We start from the raw sequence: 24093 nt of genomic DNA on the forward strand, positions 1-24093 counted from the left end.
ATCGTATGAGGCCTCTTGCACTGTGCCTGGTACATGGCAGGCACTTAATATATTTCTAATGCTAATATTAGGAGAAATAGGAATACTTTGCCAGTGAGTAGAAAAAGTTATGCAGGCTGGTTTGATTTTTGAGATTGTAGTCAATTGCAGCTTTACTTTTCTAAGTTTAGCCACTATACTTCCTCAGATTTATTTTAATTCTATTCCAAAAGGAGCACCCTATTCAAAGGAGAGGCAGAGACTTCAACCCTGCTTAACAGAGTCTAGTTTTGGCTGTTACCTCCAAGCACATAAAGCTGTGCGGAAGCCTGAGTGTAGTGCCTTTGGATCATGCCCATAGTGCATATGGGAAGCACATAGGATAAAACAGGCCTGTGGCATAAGTATCACAGTTTACAATGGAGAGATTCAGAAAAGCTTTTTTCCCAACTTCCCAAACAGGTACAGCTGGCCCTTCATATTCACATGTTATGCATCCATGGATTCAACCAACCATGGAACGAAAATAATAAAAAAAATTCCAGAAAGTTCCAAAAAGCAAAATTTGAATTTGCTATGTGCTGGCAACTATTTACATAGCATTTCCATTGCATTATGTTTTGTAAGTAATCTAGAAATGATTTAAAATATACAGGAAAATGTATGTAGATTATATACAAATACTATCCATTTTATATAAGGGACTTGAGTACTCTCAGATTTCAGTATCTGAGGGGGGTCCTGGAACCAATCCCTCATAGATACCAAAGGATACTATATTTTGACATTTTTGTTTGGTTAAATTTTTCAGCATTTTATAAATTATTTTTTCAACACCTTAAACTTATACAGTGCTGTATATCAATTCTATCTCAATAAAACTGGAAGAAAAAATGTATGAAAAGTCAGGCTTTGGCAATTAAAAATAATTTTCATATCTTTAATTCCCTCCTTTTACTTATTTCTCACAACATTACCCTGTAGTCGTTTGGAGTCTGTTGTAGATTGGATTGAAAGATAGCCATGCAATTTCTTACAACTCCATTAGAGAATGAACAATTACAATATTAAGGGTGAAGACTTTGTGGCACAGGGTCTCACAAATTGGTGTCTGAGATAATCTGTTACCTCATACATAAATGCCTGAGGTAGAGTTGGTTTGTTGGACAACAAACCTATTTTCTCTTCTTCCTAAGCACACAGCTAGGTAATATCTTCTCATCCTGCTCCCAGGAAGACAGGGCCATAAGTCAGAATTGTAATCAGTCAAATGGGAATTGAGGTGATGGGTGCCTCTCTAAGCCATAAAATCTCCCTCACAGTTACCCTTGCTCTTTCCCTGTCCACTGGCTCACAGTAGATGATCAGGTTCAATGTGGAAACCACATGATGAAGATGGTAGGGCCCAAGATGGAAGGATCCTGGATCTCTGAATTATCACTTAGAGGAAAGTTGCTCTGAGGTCAGGAATATCTCAGAACTTGTGTCAGTGAGCTGTAAACTTCTATTTTGAGACACTATACATTTTTTTGTATGTTTGTGCAGGGTTAAAAGTGGTATTTGTTGTGTCATTTTGGTAAATTGTCTACCTATAATTAAATATTTTACCTACTTGAACGCACTGGTAAGAGACATTATTTTACTTCAAGTGTCATTTTGCAGCTAAAAGATAGATGAAAAATCATAAACGGTGTGCTAGAGGCATTGTTTAATACGGCTATGTATGTAATAAAGTTCTAGGTTGTGGGACTTAGAGCATGCATCTCAAACCAAATCTGTGCATTTGAATAAATGAAGGATTTTGTTAAAATCACATTCTGATTTGGTAGGTCTGGGGTAAGGCCTGAGATTCTGCATTTCTAATAAGTTCTCAGGTGTCCCTCATGCTGCTGGTCTGCAGACCACACTGTATATAAGGAGCAAGGCTGTAACTAGAGCATTCTCTTTCCCTCACTGGATATGAAGCCTCTAGTCTTCTCTACAGGTTTAACTCTCCTGGTCAAGTCTTTTGTTATGGATTGAATTGTGTCGCTCCCCCCCTCGCTCCCCCCGACCAAAGAGTTGTTGCTGACCTAACTACCGGTACCTGTGAGTGAGACCATATGACCGTATATGGAAATAGGGTCTTTGCAGATGTAATCAAGTTACAGTGAGGTTATTAGGGTGCACCGTAATCCACATGACTGGTGCCCTAATAAGAAGAGGGAAATTTGGACACAAAATCTTGCAGTGAGAACACCATGTGAAGACTGATGGGGAGATTGGAGTAATGCATCTATAAACCAGAGAATGCCAAGGATTTCTGGTTGTCCCCAGAAGCTGAGAGGCATGGGACAAATTCTCAGAGTTCTCAGATGGAACCAACCCTGCTGACACCTTGGTTTTGGACTTCTGGCTTTCAGAACTGTGTGACAAATTTCTGTAGTTTTAAGCCATTTAATTCTGAAATACTTTGTTACAAAAGACCTAGGAAACTAATACACTTTTGTATGCTGTAATGTCAAACTGCTGTGATGTTTAGCATAATACTTATCAATGAGAGGATGAAAGGAGATGGATGAATATCTTTTTTTCCTTATCTTTATAAATAGTAAAGGAATTTAAAATGATTCATATCTTCTCATTACCCACACCAAAAGTTTTTTGGTTTCTTTTGTCAGTGAATCACTGATTCACTGATTACCCAGGATTCATTAATCAGTGAATCACTGATTACCCAGGATGTCACGAATGTTTAACTGCTTTGTGAAAGTTAAGCATGAGAAGTCTTTGTGGGTTGTTTTTTTTTCTTCCCGACATACAGTTTACTTAGTGCATTTTCTACCGGATTACCTCCTCTGCATGGAAAATAGCAAAATGACGTAAAACTGCCCTGGGGGCTACAGAACTGTTATGCTTCTGAGAAACTGAGCCCTCAAACTAATTTTTCTCAGATTCCCAAGTGATAAAAATGTTAAGTATATTTTCCCCTTTTTTGGTAATGAGTCAAATGGATGTCAGTTCATTAGCGCTCTTTATTCCTCATCTTCCTGCTCTTTCCTGGAGCTCTTCACACAGATATATGTAGGCAAAGAAGTATGGGATAGTTTTTCCTCTGTCAGCTGTATGAAGGAAAGTTACTGTCTACTTCTCTGTAGAAAGGGGGACATTTGGTGGAATTAAATAAGGAATCCAAGGTAATATAGCATTAAGAATATTCTCCCTTTATTATCCAAATAACCATCCTGAAGGAAAGATGATAACACATTTTCATAATTTAAATACACATGAGTAATTGCAACAGTGAAAGTGATATTTGTTGTTCTTATTGTTTTGGGAAAGTGCCTATCATTAAATACTTTATCTAATTATACATATAAGCACTGGTAAGAGACATCATTTTATTTCAAGTGGCACTTTTGCAGCTTGAAAAAGAAAAAAGAAAAAAATAATAAACACTGTGCCTGTGGGGATAGATTATGCCAAGGCGGAACAAGAAACTACGCTAAACTTAATCTGTGGATGCTGGCTTCTCTTGCTCTTTGGTGAATATATTTAACTCAAAATATTTTCCCCTGGATTTTCCGATAATGAAGAATAATGACATAAAGCATGGCACAGTGTTCTGCTCCTGAATTGACTTAGTTTGTGTGGATGCTGTGCAGCACCCTGTCAGGATGGAGGCACTAATTCCCTCAGATGCTGGAAATTTACGTCACTCAGGGCCATCAAGGCCCAAGATTTCTTTCTCAAGGTGAGACAACTCTGGAGGACCTCCACAGCTCCCTGTGGGATTGTCCAAGAACTTGGCTGTAATTGTATCACAGTTCAACACGTATCCTATGATCTTCACTCACTGACTGGTGTTGATCCTAGGAATGCTCCCAGCAAAATCTCAGAATCTCAGTCTGTTTTTCAGGTAACCAAGTTTCAACAGCTTATAAATTAAAGCAACGTGAGATAAATAGTCAAGAATACTGAATGGTGATAGTGAATACTGGTACTGGTAGTGATATTGAATATTGATAGTGAAGGACTCTGTTACTTGATCTAGTAGATATGTTAGATAAAATAATGATCTCCCAAAAGATATCCATGTTCTAATCCCTGGAACCTGTAAATATGTTACCTTACATGTCAAAAGGGACTTTGGAGATGTGATTATCATTAGGATCTCCAGATGGGTAAATTCTACTGGATTATCCAGACGGGCCCAATGTAATCTCAAGGGGCTTTAAAAGTGGAGAAAGGAGGCAGAAGAAATCAGAGAAAGATATGTGACAATGGAAACAAGGTCAGAATGATAAATATGAGAAGGTCTCAAACCACACCTTCTGGCCTTTAAGATGGAGAAAGGGGATCACAAGCCAAGGAATGCAGGGCGGCCTCTAGAAACTGGAGAGTCAGCGCCTACAGCCTCCACAAAGAAATGGAGCTGACACTTTGATTTTAGGACTTCTAACCTAAAGAACTGTAAGGTAATAAATTTGTGTTGTTTTAAGCCACCAAGTTTGTGGTCCTTTGTTAGAGCAGCAATAGAAAAGTGATACAGTATATTTCTTATGCATGTTCAATTATGTAAACTGTAAAATCAGTGTCATCATTTCATGATCACTAACATTGGATAAAACGGCCTGCCTGCGGTACTGAACTTGCTCTGAGTCCATTCTTCACTGCCTGCCCCATTTTGGTGATCACATTTTATTCTCAACCCTATATGCTTACAGTGCGATTTACATTATGAGTATTAAATTACATCATGATCTTACATTGTCTGGCATAGAACAGGCACTTAATAAACATTAGTTATTTATGTTATTACATCATGGTTCAATGATTCATTCATTCAAGAAATATTGGGGGTTTCCCTGGTGGCGCAGTGGTTGGGAGTCCGCCTGCCGATGCAGGGGACACGGGTTCGTGCCCCGGTCCGGGAGGATCCCGCGTGCCGCGGAGTGGCTGGGCCTGTGAGCCATGGCCGCTGAGCCTGCGTGTCCGGAGCCTGTGTTCTGCAGCGGGAGAGGCCACAGCAGTGAGAGGCCCGCGTACCACAAAAAAAAAAAAAGCAATATTGTATGAGCCCTTACTATGTGCTAAGAATTGTTTTCCCAAGTTTCTTAGTGACCACGTAGAGATAGAACTGAAATTGGTCTTCAGGATTTGAGAATTGTAGGTCACAGGTACAATACCCATTACTGTATCCACAATTAACTAATTTAATGTTTAATTAATTAATTAACAAATGGCTTTGATCATTTTTATTCAGTGTGGACGGACTTCACGTTATCCAGTGGAGGCCATATGAAAATACCTTTCATCAGCCCAAAACACGTAAACCGCACACGGCATTTCCCCTACAGTTCTTGAAAAAATGTGATTGTAGTATACTTCATTGAAAATGGAGGAGAAAACTTCAGAGCATTTGAGGTTATGACATTGAAAATGGAGGAGAAAACTTCAGAGCATTTGAGGTTATGACCAAATACCTATTTTTACCCTTAGGTTATTTGACTAGAACAGCATATACACGTTCAGTATTTCATTAAAAAGCACATTCCTGCTCAGAGACATAACAGATATATTTGCAGTGAAAGAATTTTATTTTCCTATTACAGACTCTGCCAGAACCACATGGAAAAAGACCAAAGGATTTATTACCTTTAAAATCCATTCATTTAGTTTTGAAAGGCTTTCTCTAAATACGAGTTGAAATGATTGTATTACTTTCAGTTCTTACTGAAGTGTTTATAAAGTCATCAAACAGTTAACAAAATATAAGACAAAGAGGAGTATAACTATATAGGCTCAATAAATCAAATGCAACGAAATGCCTTTTATTAATCAAAATTGTTAAAAAATAAAAGGAAAATTGTAGAAACTATTTTGTGAAACCTAAAGAGTCATTATAGGGGTGAATTTTAGTTTAGTGTTTGATTATAAGTAAACCTTTAAACATCCATTTATTTCATTTACAAAGAAATGGCCCAGTGAAATCAAACACACAAGAGGAAAGAAATGGTAGGAAATGTTTTCCTTAGTGGGCTTGTATTATGATGGTTAAAGTCTCTATTCTCAGTGGAGAATAGTGCCATTAATAGATTTGAACATGGCAAACATAATTCCTTAGGTGTTTCAGCAGATTCCAAAACCAAATCCACAATCTTATACCATTAAGGCTAATGTGAAATTATTAACAAAATTACAAAGAGAACTGAAGGAGCCTTCAAAATATGCTAGTAGAAACTTCTCATTTTATAGAAAAGGGAATTGAAGCCTGAAGAGATATATACTACAATCCAATTAATGAGTCACCCAAAATTAGAAGATCCAATATTTAGTTGTGGAACCTTGTTTTTGACTGCTAGTGTGTTGTCCAATTTTATCTCCACCTCACTTAACAGACTTTGTTCAAAATGCCTTTTGACTGTTTTCCAAGATCCAGACCACAGTCAAGTGAGATTTGCTTCTAAAGTTTCCTAGGTATGTGCCCCAAGGTTTTGAAAGTAATTCTAAATAAAAGTAACAAATTGTTTCCAAGGTAAGTTAGTATTGTCTAGAGCAGCACAATCCAATAAAAATATTTTCTAATAGATACATTGAAAAAGTAAAAAGTAACAGATGAATACATTTTAGTAATACATTTTATTATTTAACTCAACATATCAAACAATTATTTCAACATGTAATAAATGTTTTAAAAATTAAGTAGGTATTTTATATTCTTGTTTTATACTCAGTCTTCAAAATCAGTGTGGATTTTACATTTACAGCACATATCAATTTAGACTAGACATATTTCAAGTGCTCAGTTGCTAATCATGGCATGTGGCTACCATATTGGACAATATGTATCTAGAGTGACAACCATTATTCAAATCCTGCATTAAAATTAAATTACTTTAGTCTAATTATAAGCATGAATAACTTGAATAAATAATGGAACTAGCAGTTTTGGATTCCCTAAATATTAGAAATTATATTTATATTCTGGACTTCATATTACATGTATATTGAATTTCTCATCTTTTCTCTTTTTTTCCTTTTGTTTCTCTCTTTCTTCTTTTCTGCTGTGTTCTGGGAGAATTCCTCTAACTGCCCTTCTAATTCATGGCCTTAATTTTCCATAGTATCTTCCATAGTATCTTATCAGTTCTTCAAGGTCTCCATTGCACATTTAAATTTGATAATTTGGTTTTTCGACAGGCTCTATTTCTGGATCTTGGATGATTCTCTTTGATAGATTTAATTTACCCTTCGATCTCCCTGATATTATAAAGTGTTTATTATTAATTTTCTCCCTTCTTTGCGTTTATTTCATTTGGTTACTCAGAATACATGTCTCCTCTTTTATACTGTGTAATCTTTGTATAATAAATATTATATTGGTCATTTATTACAATGTTCTGTGGCAAAACAGTGGAGTACATGTGTGGAGGCCCAGGTAGTTAGGGTTTGAAGCAACTAAGCACACAGCTTCACCAGCAAGAGGTTTCAAATGACATTATTTAAATGTACCCCAGAGGGAACATCACAATAAAGATTGTAGGAAATTAGTTTGCTGAATTTTAGTGACACTCAAGATATGCAGGTCATCGGAATGGCAACACATCTCTGGCATGAACAATATGTAAATATCCTGTTTGTCCAGGTGCTGAACATCTTTGGAGTAAAACATGATACTAGACACACTGTGCAAGGTCTCTGTTACTGTGTAGAGGACTGCGTAGTCAAACTCAACTAAAGCTAGGCTGATTCTGCTGTCACATGTGTTTGCATTCTTGTCAGTGTGCCTGAGGACAGAAGATACATCCCCACGTTTTCAAGAACTTGTATGAAGTTTTGTATCTTCCTGTTAATAAATGTGGTTCATTGGCATATTTGGTCTAAACTTACTTTTATTTTAACAGGCCACCTGATAACCGGATGCCATGCAGTATACACTGAACTCTAATCTTCAAAGGCCACCGAATGTTGAATAGCCAGCTGGATCAGGTCAGTTTAAAATGATTGGTTTGGTCTTTTTTTCCCGTTGCTTTCTTAATCCTCATGAAGAAAAGTCTAAAATTTTGTTATTGTCATGTAAGTACCTGTTAGATGTTATGTGGATTTCTGTTAAAGAGTAGTTCTTATCAAAAGGGAAAGAGGAAAATTTCTCCTTTCTCTAGTTTTATTTGGTAGTTTGTATTACTTGCGTGGTGTGGAGAGGGAGTATATAGTTAGGACAGCTAAGAAGCAGACTGAGGGGGCTTCCCTGGTGGCGCAGTGGTTGAGAGTCTGCCTGCTGATGCAGGGGACATGGGTTCGTGCCCCGGTCCGGGAAGATCCCACATGCCGCGGAGCGGCTGGGCCCGTGAGCCATGGCCACTGAGCCTGTGCATCCAGAGCCTGTGCTCCACAATGGGAGAGCCCACAACAGTGAGAGGCCCGCGTACCACAAAAAAAAAAAAAAAAAAAAGCAGACTGAGGAGTCTTACCATCTCTGATTGGCTTGCGTGACTATGCAGGTAGTATACCTGAGGCAGACAGGTATTCTTCTTCCAGGACTGGGGCAGTGCCCACAATCTTACATGCAGTCAAGATGATCTCTGTCCCCCGAATCCTGCAAAAGTTGCTCACAGTTTCTGCCCCTCACTGTTTTCTCCTACCTGTCCTTGTAGCAATGACTGCTTGGTGTTCCACAATATTATGAACCAGATACAGACAAGTAAACTCTAAGGGTTTTTATTGATTGCATAGTAATTTTCATTCCATGAGGGAAAGGCAAGAAAAGATTTTTAAAGCCTTGATATTACAAAATACTTTCCAGCATCATTTCAATGTTGGCTCTTCCTATCACTACAGTCCAACGAGATTCCATTAAATAAGGTCAGAGGTGTATAACTTTCCTTTTATGTGGTCCTTCTGTAGTCTCCATCCTTGGCCTACAAGCACAGCATTATATTTGAGATGACCTAGGATTATAATGATTCTACAGATCCCAGGGAATGGGTTCCTTCAGAAAGCCATAAATAAAACATCTATAACTCCACTCCTGTTACCTTCTGAGGCATAACTGAGATAGCAGAAATAATCTAAAATGTTTATTAGTTTCCAATAAGGGAAAGTCATTAAACAAATGTAGCGCCATTCACAGCAAATATTCATCTTAAAAACATGATGGCAAATTAGATCAGTACTTTGCAAAAACAAAATAAAAAAAAACACACAAAGGATTTATATTTTGTACTTGCATTTACATGTTTGCTAATTCATTCCAGTTATGTTTTAATTGTAAACATCTTTATAATCAGTACTTTATCTTTATCATTTCAGACCTTCAAAGTTTTAATTGTTAGTCTTCTACACTTTCAAATATGATTGTTATTCTTTTATTTCACATTTATATGATAAATATAAGGGAATTTAGGAAGGAGGAAAGTTCAATGTCAAATGGAATTAAAATCCTAACTTGAAAAACATGTTAGAGAGCACTCACAATTCTTGGCTTTTTCATCAACTCCAATTTCAAATATTTGTTGTATGATGATTTTACTTTTTCCTTTCTCTGCCCTGGAAGAAAAGTCGGCAATATTTTAATATTATGACGCATTATATTTGCTCTTTCGGTTGATTCTCAGAAAATGCCTGCAGAGTCTCACTGTATGCCCAATGCACAGAATTTTTTAAGGCGTTGTTGTTTTTCTTCAGGCATGCACTTAATAATATGAAAACTGCTTGATTACTAAAAGACTCAACTCAAAGGAAACTGATTTCATCTTCTCATGTCTATGGTTTCATTTGTAAAAGGCTGAAAATGTGTACTCCCTATATGCATGAAAAATAGCCCAACACATAATCTTTTATTTACTCAACACAGCGTTTCCTATTTTGAATCTGTGGATTCTAATAGGATCAAATTGTTTTCCCTTGTGATGATCTTGTAATGAGGATGCTGCATAATTGGAGGAGTAATTGATTCAAAGGAATTGGGAGTTGGGGAAAATAAGTAAAAAAAAATTCCTGGAACTGTTTACCCTAAATGACTCCAAAAATGATACTTTACATTCTAAATGAAGATAAAAACAAAACACAATGCTGTTTTTTGCTCAAAATATTTTAAAGCATTGTATTTGAGGCCCCGTGAACGAAGAGCTGTTTGAAAGCTATTTGCAAGCATTGCAGCACCAGAAGCAGAAGCATATAGTTCAGGTAGAATGAACATAAATGTCAAAAAGGCTTCTGTCAGAAGGAAAATTCTGAACCCTGATAGTTCTCACTTCCAATTATAGTAGCAGATACAGTATCAAGAAAAGACTGCAATGAAATTCAAGTGCTGTACTCAGCTGATGGCTATTCTTGTGTTGCTTTCTCTTTTAGCAAATTAGTCCTTCCAGGACCTATCTATTGTGTAAAAGTCTTGCATTTATGTATATTGATTTTCCCTCTTCTACAGTATAATATGTTATTATATGTGATCAGCTAATTTCTCCTTGAGTCTTTTTTTGTATGACAAGGTAGGATTTCGGACATTCAAAATCAAATGTCTAGCTGTTACATTTCCAGTGACTTCAGAACAAGCTTGAAATATGAGAAATATTGGTAAAACTATCTGAAGGTTGATGAATCTCAATAGAGACAAAAATAATGCAGAAATAGATCAACAAATATCATTAATACTCCACCCTAGTAAACAAAAGGAAAAGTCATTAAGATAGAACTCAGCAGAAGATGAATAGACATTTTCCTTTCAATCTAAGTATGTAATTATTCTAGAACTGTAGGTATATAAACTATATGCTATTATTTTGTTTGCCATTACATATGCCAATGTACTCAAACTCAGTGACCAAGGAACTTTACTGAAGTGGTTTTTAGCTTTAATTTTAGGTCAAAGGGACAAATGTAAAAGAAACAAATGAATACAATAACTTATTTTTTTTTAAATACAGGCAGTTATAGGTGTAATGAAAGCTTACCTGTGCCCTTTATGAGTTACATGAGAGTAACTACATAAAACTATAGCATAATGATACTAAGTCCTCAATTAGTTAATAAAAGTTAATTATGTTTAATATTTAATTTTTGTTACTATGACAAGAAAGCAGTAAAATAGCTGATAGATCATTTTAATCACAAGGTTTGAAACCAAAGGGTAGTATGGAATTAATCAATAAAGTTAAACTAAGCACTGTACTCACCTGAAGTTTAAAATGTTGCTGAACTTTGAGACCTATTTTATTATCATTTAGGATTATTTTTGTTAAATTACATGAAGATAACTATGTATTTGAGAATATGAAAATTTTTTCAACCAAAATTATGTAAAGGATAAACACATGAGCTCATAGCTGATGAGTATAATAAAATATTTTTCCCTTGACCTTTTCTATTTTATCTGGTTTGATCATCTATTTGAGGAAAAGCTCTTGAAAAGCTATTTAATAAGTAATAAAGTATCCCTTTCCAAAAGGCATAGTCCTAAGGATTTAGAAATGTAGTCCTGAGGATTAGAAAGAATTTACTTAGGAGGGAAATTATATAGCGATTAAAGAACACTACTGCTACAAATTATATCAGGGATTTTACAGAGGGATTCTATTTAACTCCTTGAATACTGCAGCATTAAAACTTAGAGTATGATGTTACCAAAGTGATTATATTATTAAAAAGATTGGTAAAACCTAGTTACCAGTATGCGAGAATGACACTGTTATTTTAAAGGATAGCCAGGTTGTTCAATATTATTAAAGTCAATAATAAACAGAGTAGAAAGTAAGCAAAGGAATTCATTTATCTTGTACAGCTGGAAAAATATCTTTATATTTTGAATTACAGAACTTACACACATATTTTAATTAACTCATTCACAGAGACTAATTAATATGTCAGAAAATTAGCACTAGTTATAGTGTCAATAACTCAGTTCTATTGAATTTTAATCCTAGCATAGAGAGGAATCATTTCCAGGGAAAAAATAATACTTTTAAATTAAAATTCCTTGCATTTTCAAAATTTAATAAGCAAGTAAGATGGAATTTGGATTCTTCAGTAATTCAGCTTATTCAGATAAATCCAAATGTCTTTAAAAGACTAAATGATTTCAATCTAGGAACCAGCCTAAACAAGTTTTGACCTTTGATATCTGAAATTTGTTATATCAGCCTTGTTTATAGAAAATAAGAAAGTACTTGAAAATTAAGACATTATAAAGAGAACAAAACTGTATTTAGTCTATTGAAGCAGCTTATCAAAAACTTAACATGAAAAGCATTTTTGTTATAAAATTTTTAAATAATACAAAGCTTCATGTTCCATAAGGAGCACACTCAACCAAACCTGTTTATAACTTCGTATCTTATAGTTTCCACTGGAAAAACATCTCTATAATTATAGGCTTGGTCTTTTGTAATATATAACTATAAATATACAATATATATTCATCTATCTCCAATATGCAACTTGGAAAAAAAGAGTGCTTTGACTCTTTGAAATAGAGGGATATTAAATTAAAAAATCAGGAATTCCCACACCTGCCAGAGATGTAACTCTTCTTTGTTGTTACATGTCATATATTTGGAAAAGTTCCTGACAAGAGTGTGGATGGCAGGGGAATAGGCTACTAATTTCATTTCCATACTGATTGATAAAAGGTTATGAGTTGAGTCACATTTGTCAAGTAACATAGATCCTTTTTTGATTTTCCTTTTCTTCAGTGCCTGGAGCTTGGTAATAGGTGCTTTAAAAACATTTATTTAAATTTTTTAAAAAGGTAGAAAGACTGTTTAGGTTGTGAATAACACAACCTAAAAAAAAAAAAACAAAAACAGAAGAGGAAGAAGCATCCTGTTTCACCCAAGGTCATGGTGATGATACCTTTGTGAGAGCAGAAGACATTACTGACCTCAGCCTGGTTTGTATTTGAGGATATTCTGTATATTCCTTATGACAGTTCAAATTCAATAAAAAACCACCCCTCTAGGGAGGTATAGAAATGTACTGAAATGTGGTTATTATACCTGGCTCCATTGTTGCAATTCATGCCTGTCTTCAGCTTTAGTACTATTGAGGAGATCAGGATTGCTGGGCTTATCTTTTGTATTTTCACACTATGAGATGACTCTCAAGTCAAGATAGCTAACTGTACTTTTACTTTTAAATCAAGAGTTGCATTCTCCATTGGACATTGGTACACCTGACTGATATCGATGGTACATTCCCTAAGACCAACAGCGTACCCTGTTCAGTTTATCCAAAAGTAAATACATTAACTACTCCCCAACTCTGTCCCACACCTAATAATATTCTTTCATTATATACTTTTTCTTGTTGGTTACAAGACACTTGTAAAGAAAGTAATTGTCCTTCTAATACCCATTTCTCCTTCTTGTTTGGTAACCCAACATTAAATATATTCAGAGTGACAAAGTGTTCAGATAAAGTACACTTCCCAGCCACCCTTGCCACTAGGTTTGACCATGTTACTAAGTTCTGGCCAAAGAAATAAATGTGGAAGTTGTTAGGTGAATATTCTGTGAGCCTTTTAAAAGGGAGAGAAAAGGCTGTGCTGAGCTCATTTTGTCTCTTCCACTTTCTGCTCCCTGCATGGTATATGGAAATGGTACTTAAGCTGCAGCAACCACCCTGGACCATGCACAATCTAACAAAGAAGAAAAACAGATGGTGGAGCAGCAGGTTGAAGGAGCCCGAGTCTCTGTTAACACTGCATGGCTATCATCTAGGCTGAGAATGCTTCCCACATTCTGCTCATTGCAGAGGGAAATAAACTGCTACTTATTTTAACCACTGTTATTTCTGGTATCTGTTACTAGCAGTAGAAAGCGATTCCTTACTAACACAGTACACAGAGCTCCCAAGAGTCCTTCTAGAATTTCTCTCTCCTCTGTAATCCACCCCAACTGTCAGTTTAATTTCTTAAATTTATTTCAAATTTGCTGCTTTCTCTACATCTCCACTTTCATTGCTTTAGTTCAAACACTTGTCATCTGATACCACACCATTGCTGTGGACTCTAATTTACCTGCTTTCAGCCTTACTTCCCTAGGGCATAGCATCCCCACTGCTGCCAGAGCGTTCTCTGAAATGATGATCTGATCATAATCCTCTCTACTCCCCCTCAGGTTCAGATACCTTCCATGACTAATTTCCAACCAGGTAATGTTTTTTTAGAGTGCCAAAAAAATATGAATCTTGAGTATTGGCCTTGTCTCTGGTCTTATGCTCTAGAAGTACCAAAACACAGGTAGTTCCCTGAATACCCCTCCAATTCCTTGTCAGTGCTGTTTATTCTCTGGAATGCCTATTCTCAGGCTGTTGGTTAGAAAACTCTTATCAATTTAAAACATGTTTAAGTTTCTCTTTGAAGATTTCATGACTCCTGACTTGTTAAACACAATCTTCACTCTGTAAAATTCGTTGTACACATTCTATTGTTTTATATCACACTGTATCATTATTATTTTTTACATGCCTGTTTCATTTACAAGACTATGGGCAATCTAAGGACAGATAGAATGTATTTCTCATTTTCATACCTTGTACCTCCAGTTTCTGTCTCAGTGTCTGGGGAATAGTTGTAGAGGCCACTCAGGAAGTATTTGAGGAATCTGGATAGTACTATAGCTCCTTTCTGAGATACTGTTAGTTAACAAACTCCCAAGAGGTGATGGCATCATGGGTCATCCTAATGGAAGCCAAAATCATTCAGGATTATTATCTACATTAAATGACCATTGGGACTATCTTGCACTAAGCTACTGTTATGTTTGGGCTAGTCAAAGAGCAAAGGTCTTGGAAAATTAGAAGAAAAACAGTTGGTGGCATAAGGATGTAAAGACTGTTTTGCTACTGTAAATGATAGCAACATTAGCTCACCTTTGCAAGTAAATAGAACAGGTTAATTATGAATTAATATTTTACTAACATTCTTCTCTATCAAGCTTCATTAAAGAGAATTCATCACTCAGTCTGTTTTCATAGGTTTAATTCTTCTCCATATCATTTGGTTGTAGTTATCTTATCATTCAGGCCCAGCTAATAGATAACAATCATTTCTATTTTTTGAAATTCAGCAAATTTAGCTACTCTTAGTACTTAATATGTTTAAATGTCTTAGATGTTTGGAAAATACTTAAAACAAGCTTCACTGTTCTGAAATACAGTCTCTTTACCAGACACATTTAAAAAATTATTTTAAGAGGAATAAGTTAGTTTAAGTACATTAGATAAAATCTTTGGCATTCAGTCTTCAGAATTTAGTGGTTAGTAGAAAAGCAATCATTTTCTGCTAATGCTTTACTTATTAGAATTGGGCATTTGATTTCCCCCATTCTAATCTATGATAATCACTGTCAGAGGGGCCCAATTTGGAGAACAACCCATTATTTCCACAGTACTGTTGGTGTCCTCTCTGTATAGTAAATCAGAAAAACAAAAAAGTTTATTTGGAACCTTACTCAACAAATAACCTTGCTGACTGATCTACTCATTGCACTGCTCTTGCAGAAATACTGCTGTGTGAACTCTGATGTAGGTTAAGTCAAATAAAACATTATTCCTTGCACCCTCAAAGACTCCAGACTGTCTATGTACTTTTCATTGTAAATAAAATAGATATTTTAAAGTCTATAGAGATGCATGTTTCACATTTGTGGTAGAATTTTTTTCCTCTGTGCTTCAATATTGGCTTTAATAGCACTAAAATTACTGGTAGAGAAAAAAAAATTCTAGTCTTACTCCCCAAAGAAAATGAAATTTGAGTAAATAGGTATGAGGATTACTTGATATTTCGTGATATTTGAACCTGCTTTTTAACTGTATGCCATGGCAGTTTCCCTAGCTGAATTTTAAGTTACTTTCCTAGGGTCGTAGAGCAAGTAACTATTGGAGGTAGGATTCACTTCTGGGTGAGCTGGTTCTGGAGTTTCCACATTAACCATTTTTTTCTGTAGTGTCTCCAATGGACATTATGTTGATATTTAACAAAGCATGTTCTATTCAATTCAAAATGATTCAACAGAATTTATTGAGAACCTACTATGATCTAGGCCCAAGATGCCTAACTCTGTAGAGCTCAAGTCTGAATAAGGAAAAACGATGGACAATTAACCTAATAAATAAATGGGTAATCTACTCTTTTAGGAGATTGTAAGCATACTGTGGGGAAAAAAAAGATGAAAACAAAAACATAAAGAAGAGCAGGTGTAAGGGAGACTGAAATAGTTGGGAATGGATTATTTCTGAATTGTTTCTTATTTGTTAACACGTACCCTCTCTGAGTAACAACTTTATCAACCAGAGAACAGTGCTTGTATACAGTTTATGTAGATATAATAAAATGAAGTCTTACAGCCTCCACTCATTTCCAAAGTTATTTAGGTTAGCATCTTTTCTCCTACCCCTTCAGTGAGGTTATGCCATATATTGTATATAATCAGATGTTTTAAATCACAGTCTGCATTCCATCCTGGGATCTGATTTCCTAAGTGATTCTGGTTTAAAACAAAGTTTTTACACCAAGGTGCACTTTTTCTGCTATAAAGTTCTATGAGTTTTGACAAATGCACACTGTCATGTAGCCAATCACTACAGTATCATACAAAATACATTCTCCCCACAGCTTATTGGGAAGGCTTCCTGCTGGAATCCAGAATGCAGTCAACAGGAACCACATCCTTTGACTGCATGGGCTCTTCTTGTATCTTAAGTCTGCCGGCTTTCAGACTGGAACCCATACCATTGGTTCTCCTAGTTTCAGGCCCTTGGACTCAGACTTGACCTAAACTTTGATTTTCTTGATCTTGTCAACTGCAAATCTAAGGACTTCTGAGCCTTCATAATTGTTTGAACCAATTCTACCTTCTGTTATATATTCTTCTGAATATACATATATATATATATACATACACACACACACACATATATGTATACATCCTATTGATACCCTATTTTTATCTGGAAAACCCTAACTACTAATACAATAGCTTATTTCTTTTTGTATTTATATTATATTGTATGGATGTACTCATTTGTTTATCCATTCACCTATTGAAGAACATCTTGGTTGCTCCCAGCTTTTAGCAATTATGAATGAAGCTGCTGTAAACATTCATGTGTAGGTTTTTGTGTGGACATAAGTTTTCAGCTTGCTTGAGTAAATACCTAGGAGCACAATTGCTGGATTGCACGCTGAGACTTTGTTCAGCTTCCTAAGAGACTATCTTCTGAAGTGGCTATACAGTTTTGCATTCCCACCAGCAATGCATGAGCTCTCTGCAATCCTCACTTCACTTGGTATCGATTTTTTGCATTTAACCATTCCAGTAGGTGTGTGGTGGCATCTCATTGTTGTTTTAATTTACATTTCCTTAAAAACAAATTATTTTGAGCATTTTTTCATATAGTTATTTACCATCTGTCTATCTTCTTTGGGGAGATCTTTGTTTATATCTTTAGTTGAGTTATTTCCTTATTGAATTGTAAGAGTTCCTTGTATATTTTGGATACAAGTCCTTTATCAGATATATGATATGCAAATATTTTGATATATTACACATTCAGTTCTCTGTCTTTGGTTTATTTTTTCATAACATATATTTTTTTAATGGTTAACCTCCTAGTTTCCAGGATTGTAATAGTTTGAAGCAGCCAAGAAGCAACAGCACTGAGATCTCAATGGACTTGTTGCCAGTAACTTTATGGAGGTAATTTTGTCCAAGGATGAGAGCTCTGGTCCAAGGCCCAAGTGACACAGCTGCTCAGCCCCCTGGTGGTTTGTTTAACATTTCTACAATGTTATTATCCCACCAAGTGCATGGGGAACAGTAATTCCAGGTCAAGCTAAGTCAGGTATCACAGTAGGGAAGGATGTTATGATCCATCGGTCCTGGAGGAGGAGAAAAGGCCCTTTTCTGCTGATTCAGAATTGTGGTCTTTTCAGGTGATAGATGATACAAAGAGAAGTCATTTCGATGTTATAATAGTGAAAATCATGATAATGAGTCAGAAATGCATCATCTTAAATACTTCAGTGGGAAAAACATACAGCCTCAGAGTCTCACTTTAAGCCTCAAATAAATTTCAGTCTTTTCCTATTCTCAAGAAGCAACTGAGGTAAGAATAATTTAGGGAGCCTCAAAACTAGTATGAAGAAATACATGTCCAATAAGACAGAGATCCTTCTTTACTATCTCCATTCCTTGCCTGTGTAAGGAATAAGAGCCATGACTCACCCTCACACACACTCACAGAGGCAAATCATTAGATATATAATAGTCTCAGGGTGTAGGGGTTAAGCGTTACCTCTGGAGGGGTGGAGCCTAGACCTCTTACCATCCTAAACAAAGACAGTCATTCTTCCTCCTCGATCCTCTTAAAATTTTACATTTAAAATATCAGAAACAAGATGGAATGCAAAGTGTCTTTGCTCAGTATCTGTTCAGACTTATCCTCTAGAACTCATGAGGTGATCATTTCCATACCCTCACTGCCCCATCTGAGAAAATAAGAACTTTGCTGCTAAGATGTTAGGGATGTTAAGGAATCTGCAATACAGCTAGAAAATAGGTAGCTCTTATTCATTTCCTATTTCCTGCTTTTTCCCTATGAAATACAAACCAAATCCATGACACTAGCCACTGCCATTATTTAGAAGCAGGTTTTCTGACTTACAGCTGAAGCCTCATGGACAGCTATGACACCTTCATTTGTGGCTTACATTTCTCTCTTGCGGGGTGGGTAGAGGGGAGGCTCTCTATTTTGTTAAAACAACTAAAAAAAAAACTTCATTCATTATTTAGATGGTTTCTATCATAATATATAATCTAATTCTTAAGCTCACCAAGACAAACAAAAATTAATGTATGAGGAATTACTACCTTAACTAGAAACTGCTGCAAGGAACACAGTATTATGAAGTGTGTCTAAAGAAAATTGAAAATCAGGCAATATAAACAACTTGAATGCCAGAGACTAAACTGACATCCTAAAACCCTCATTAATGCGCCCCAAAATGCAGCTGAGCTAGCCAGATCTTGATGAGACACACATGATTCCATAGCATGCTCATGGTGTGAGTTTTCCCCAAGTGTCCAAGTCCAAAGGAGCAAACTAGAAATCTTTGGCAAAAAGATTCCAAGGAGAATCTTGGAATCTTTTTGTCTGGAATGTGTCTGCTGTCCCATTAAGATTTCAATTTATCTTGTCCATTCTGTGAATGCCACTTACCAGCTCTTCTTAAAGTAGATGTTAACAAAGTTTCCTTAGCACAGTTTCCTTGTGCTGAACAGAAAGAAGAGAATACAAATACATGGAATTCAGAAACTGTTTCCAGACTTGGCAGTCAGGTCTCCAACTCCCAGGAGAGTAGCAACCGTCTCCACACCTGGATGTCATTAAATTTCATATTGTTGTTTATGCCAAGATGGAACCTGAGATGAACTTGGACACTCAAGATTTAGCAAGCACCTGGGACAACACTGCTGAAAAAGTAAATTTTGGAAATTTTGTTCTCTAAGTTTATACCACTATCTTTTCACATAAGGAGAAAAAGAACACTGCCTGTTGCCACTGCTTAAGTGACAACACTTTTAATTCAGAAAGAGGAGGTATGTTCTCCTATTGTCTTTGATAAATGAAGTCTTTAATAAAGTGAAAATTAAATAATCATCTTATGAATTTGATCACAGTAGGCATGAAAAATTCTAGCTAAACAGTACCTCCAATGAGTTGGGCAGGAACATTGTCCTTGATGGGTATTTTAAGTTTACTGACAACATTTGCCGGGGGGTGGGTGGGGGGAGCGCATGTACATAAATTAGTGTTTACTTTTCAGTTTCCCTCCCACATTGTCTGTATGACAGTGTTTCCAATCAGGAAAAATTACTCCCTCCAGGGGAAGTATCAGAATCTTGAAAGGAAGCAAGTGCAGCTTGTTCAATAAGGTACATTCAAATTAAACTATTATAAATTTGGAAGAAAATAACTCTTGCTCTTTTAAATGTGAACACATAGTAATACTCCACAAAACATGCCCTAGGCCCTACACAAGGGAATACATCAAAATCTCCTGGGGGAAAAAACATGATATTTTTATATTGTAATAATAACATACAGCCAAGGGCTTAAAAAGTTTTAAAATAATTTACTGCAAGGTATGACTCTTTAAATAACACTCTTTTTGAAATAGACATATCGCATTTTACATATTTTCAAGGACCTTCAAAGTTTCCAAAGGACTATGACCTAAATGTTACCATTACAATGTTGCTCAAAACAGTTGGAAATTTTCATCTGGAAAAGTCTAATGTAACTGATACACAAGACAGGAAAGTCCATCTCATTCCTTTATAGCCATATATACCTATTACCCATTTTTGTGTAACTTTGCAGAGCCATTGATTTGTCCCTGCCGCATTCTCTGTTTACCAAATCATCTTGTATTTAATGTAGTAGTTTACTAAGATCTTGAAAAGCCTACAAAATGCAAATCACTGTGTCCTAACCTCAGAAATTCCTATTCATCTAGGTATTTTAGATAATTCTGAGGTAGTTTATGGGGAACTTTGGTAAATATTACATTAATGGATAGTAATCTGCTTCCATTAAGGAAAGCTAGATGATCATGCCAAAGGTTCTGAAGACTTTTCCAAAAAAATTCCCAAGTGGTTTTGGGCAATGACACCATTCCAAAAAGTGCATGGTCTCCCTTGTTAACAACCTTCAAAGGCGAAATTTGCCTGGATCTATGAATCGTTACAAGTTTATTTTTCTAAGAAATCCACAGTGTAGTCACTTATAGTCTGTGGTATGCTATTTCTGGCTAGCCTGCTCGTTGCCTCTTTTCTCTCTGCCAGAAAACTTCTGGACCTAGCTTGTCATCCCTACATGAACTACTGTCTTCTGTGATTTTTGCTACCTGCCCTCTGCCTGGCCTTCTTCCACAGCTCCATAGGAATGATGGATTACCTCCACCCCAGCTCCCCCCACCCCTTATTTGGAGTTTCCAAGCTAGCATTAGAGTCAGACTACTATGAACAATGACCACCATCCACTGAATAACAAGCAGGGGAGCAACTAGATGATAATCACTAAGTACACAACGTCTTCCTGAGTATAGCATGTTGCCTGGAGTAGCTCTAATGATTTTTGTCAGTTAAGCACTTGCTTTAGATATAGAGAAACTTTTGGCACTAAGGATCATAAAACCCTGAATGTGTAATAGCTTTCTCCAGAAGTCTCTAGGGTGGTTAACATGAAATTCTACTGGAAGTCACAGAGATAAGTTAGAGTTATGAGAGTTATGTTTTCTTCTTCTTATTTCTTTTTACCAACTGAGAATGATTCCATTAACCTGGACTTCTCCTGCTTATCAATAAAGGCTAAATATCTCTGGGTTCCTTAGCGTGAGAGTTAAGGATCCGGGAGAAGGAAGAGAGGAATGTGGTTTCTTAACTCCAAAATTTTTCAGACATCCCATTGATATTCAAGATTAAAAACAGTGTAGTGCACGCTGTAAAATATATACAGTGCTACCTTCAAATTGGAAAAAGTTTATGCTTCTTAGTGTACATTTTGGGGACACATAATGTATCATTTAATTTATTTAAATTATAGCATCACTGAATTCAACAAAGTCATAATCTGAAATAGATTTTTAATTCATTGCTCTAAAGAATATCATCAGTTACCTCTAAAAATATTTGTGCATTTTGTTTACACAGAGAATAAGAGTTTATTTCTAGATGTGTTTTAGAATATCAACTTTGGTATATTAAAAAAGGTAATATCAGCTTATTCTTTTCATTAATTTAGAAATAAAGCTTTTATATTTCATAGAGTTTTACAGCTAACAACACATTGAATTATTTCTAGCGTCTTTGATGCTAATTAACATACTCCTGATAAGTTTTGATAATCATCTTTATAGTGTTATAGAGCCACCTTCAGAACATTGACTCTTAATTAGGAATTTAAGACTCTAAAAGCCACTCCCCAGGTTTAGATTAAAGTAAATTAGACACAGCATAGTGTTTATTCTGCAGCATTTAAAAATAAATCACTATACAAACAATATAACACATTCTAAGAACGTCAGCTAATTAAATATAAATTCTAGAATAACAGCTATTTGATATTTTAAAATTTAAGTGTCATCAGAGAAATCTTCAGATTATTATCAGATAATTACTGAATATTATTATTTGGATTTTGAAGTATATACAATTATTTTAGTTCAGTTATAAAGTGTTCATTCTACTTCAAGAGACAAAAATGTTTAAATGAATAAAAATGTTTATAAAATTGAAATTATAAAAATTAAAAATAAAATGATATCTCTAGTCAGAACTTAATAGTAACAAAATGGTATTGATAATAAAAATAATAATGATAATAATTTACCATTATTATGATCACCTATGTTTTTACTGGTGGTAAATTTTAATAAATAAGATACCAAATATAACGTATCTTACAGATCATATTTTATTTAACCTCTCGATAATTAACTGATGCCCACTCCATCCTTCTTGAAGTGTATTTTAACTTGTATTGTAGAATCCCATGTTGTCCTGGTTTTCCTTTCCTTGGATTTCTGGTTACTACTACTCAGTCTTCATTGTAGTCAGTGCTTCTTCTGCCAATTCATTACATATCTGTGATTCTCTGGGTTCTTTCTGTCCAGGGCCCTCTTCTCTCATTGGGTGTTTTATCCATTTCTGTGTCTTCAACTGCTATCTCTATGACTCCCAAATCAAAATTCCTACCCCAAATGTAGGTCTGACTACCCATCTGTCCATCCGTCAACTTACTTGAGTGTTCTATAGCAGCTCCAACTCTACATGTCCCAAACCAGCCAACCCTGTACTCTAGTTTGCAGGGATCAAGGCACTGACATAGGCATTATATTTAATTCTTTCCTTCCTTTCACCTCACACATCAGCCATTTCCAAAATACATTGATTCTAACACCTAAACATAGGAATCCATTCCCCCTTTCCATTCTCAAAGATACTCTCCTAGTCTTTGGAAGCCAATATTTCTCCACAGGGTTTCCATAATATCCTGCTAAATAAGCTCACTGCATCTAATATAATCCCTCAGAATTACACTGCATCGCCAGAAAACCCTCTAAATAGAAATCTCATCCTGTCACTCATTCTTGAGCCACTTTAACCACCTTTGCATAGGTCCTGAGGTCTAAGGACCTCCATGACCTCACCTCTGCTTAATTCTCTGGCCTTGAGCATCATCACTTCCTAGTTCATTCTTTATTTATTTAAAAATTTTTCCAGATTTATTGAGATATAAATGACATATAACATTGTGTAAGTTTGTGTACAACATGATTTGATATATGTATATATAGCAAAATTATTACACATTATGGTTAGTTAACACATCTATCACCTCACATAACCATATTTTGTGTGTGGTGAGAATATTTAAGATCTACTCTTTTAGAAACTTCCAAGTATATAATACACTATTGTTAACTATAGTCACCATGCTGTACACTAGATCCCCAGAACCTCTTCATCTGTGACTGGAAGTTTGTGCGCTTTGATCAACATCTCCCCATTTCCTCCATCCCTAGTCCCTGGTAACCACCCTACTGTCTGTTTCTGTGAGTTTGGCTTTTTTTTTTTTAAGATTCCACATATACATGAGTGAGAATAGACAGTATTTACCTTTCTCTGTCTGACTGATTTCTCTTAGAAAAATGCCTTCAAGGTCCATCCATGGCTTGATTGCTCATTTATTTTTAGTGATGAATAACATGCCATTGTCTGCATGTACTACAGTTTATGAATCCATTCACTCACTGGAGGACATCTTGGCTGGCTTCCAAATTTTGGCAATTATGAATAAAGCTGCTATAAACATTCATATGCAGGCTTTTCTGTGGACCTAAGTTTTCATCTCCTTTGAGTAAATATCAAGGAGCACAATTGCTGGGTCATTTGTATGGCAAGAATATAAATAGTTTTGTAAGCAGCTGCCAAAGTGCCTTCCAAAGTGGCTGTACCATTTTGCATTCCCACCAGCAGTAAATGAGACTTCCTATTGCTCCATGTTCTAGCCAACGTTTGGTATGTCAGTGTTCTGGTTTTGGCCATTCTAATAGGTGTGTAGCTGAAT

At 35.8% G+C, this 24093-nt stretch overlaps 1 protein-coding gene across 1 annotated transcript in view; it reads left to right on the forward strand.

Moving 5' to 3' along the window:
• The window catches only part of TMEM196 (transmembrane protein 196), a gene marked incomplete at its 5' end in the record, with an annotated part of 209833 nt that overhangs the window by 93761 nt on the left and 91979 nt on the right, over positions 1-24093 (forward strand). The window contains one exon of the mRNA XM_082633132.1: positions 7866-7950. Coding sequence (XP_082489258.1) covers positions 7927-7950 — 24 coding nt within the window. The remainder of the gene's footprint in view (positions 1-7865; positions 7951-24093) is intronic.

This window comes from Mesoplodon mirus, assembly GCF_964341445.2.
Source record: "Mesoplodon mirus genome assembly, chromosome: 9".
NCBI classification, from domain to species: domain Eukaryota; kingdom Metazoa; phylum Chordata; class Mammalia; order Artiodactyla; family Ziphiidae; genus Mesoplodon; species Mesoplodon mirus.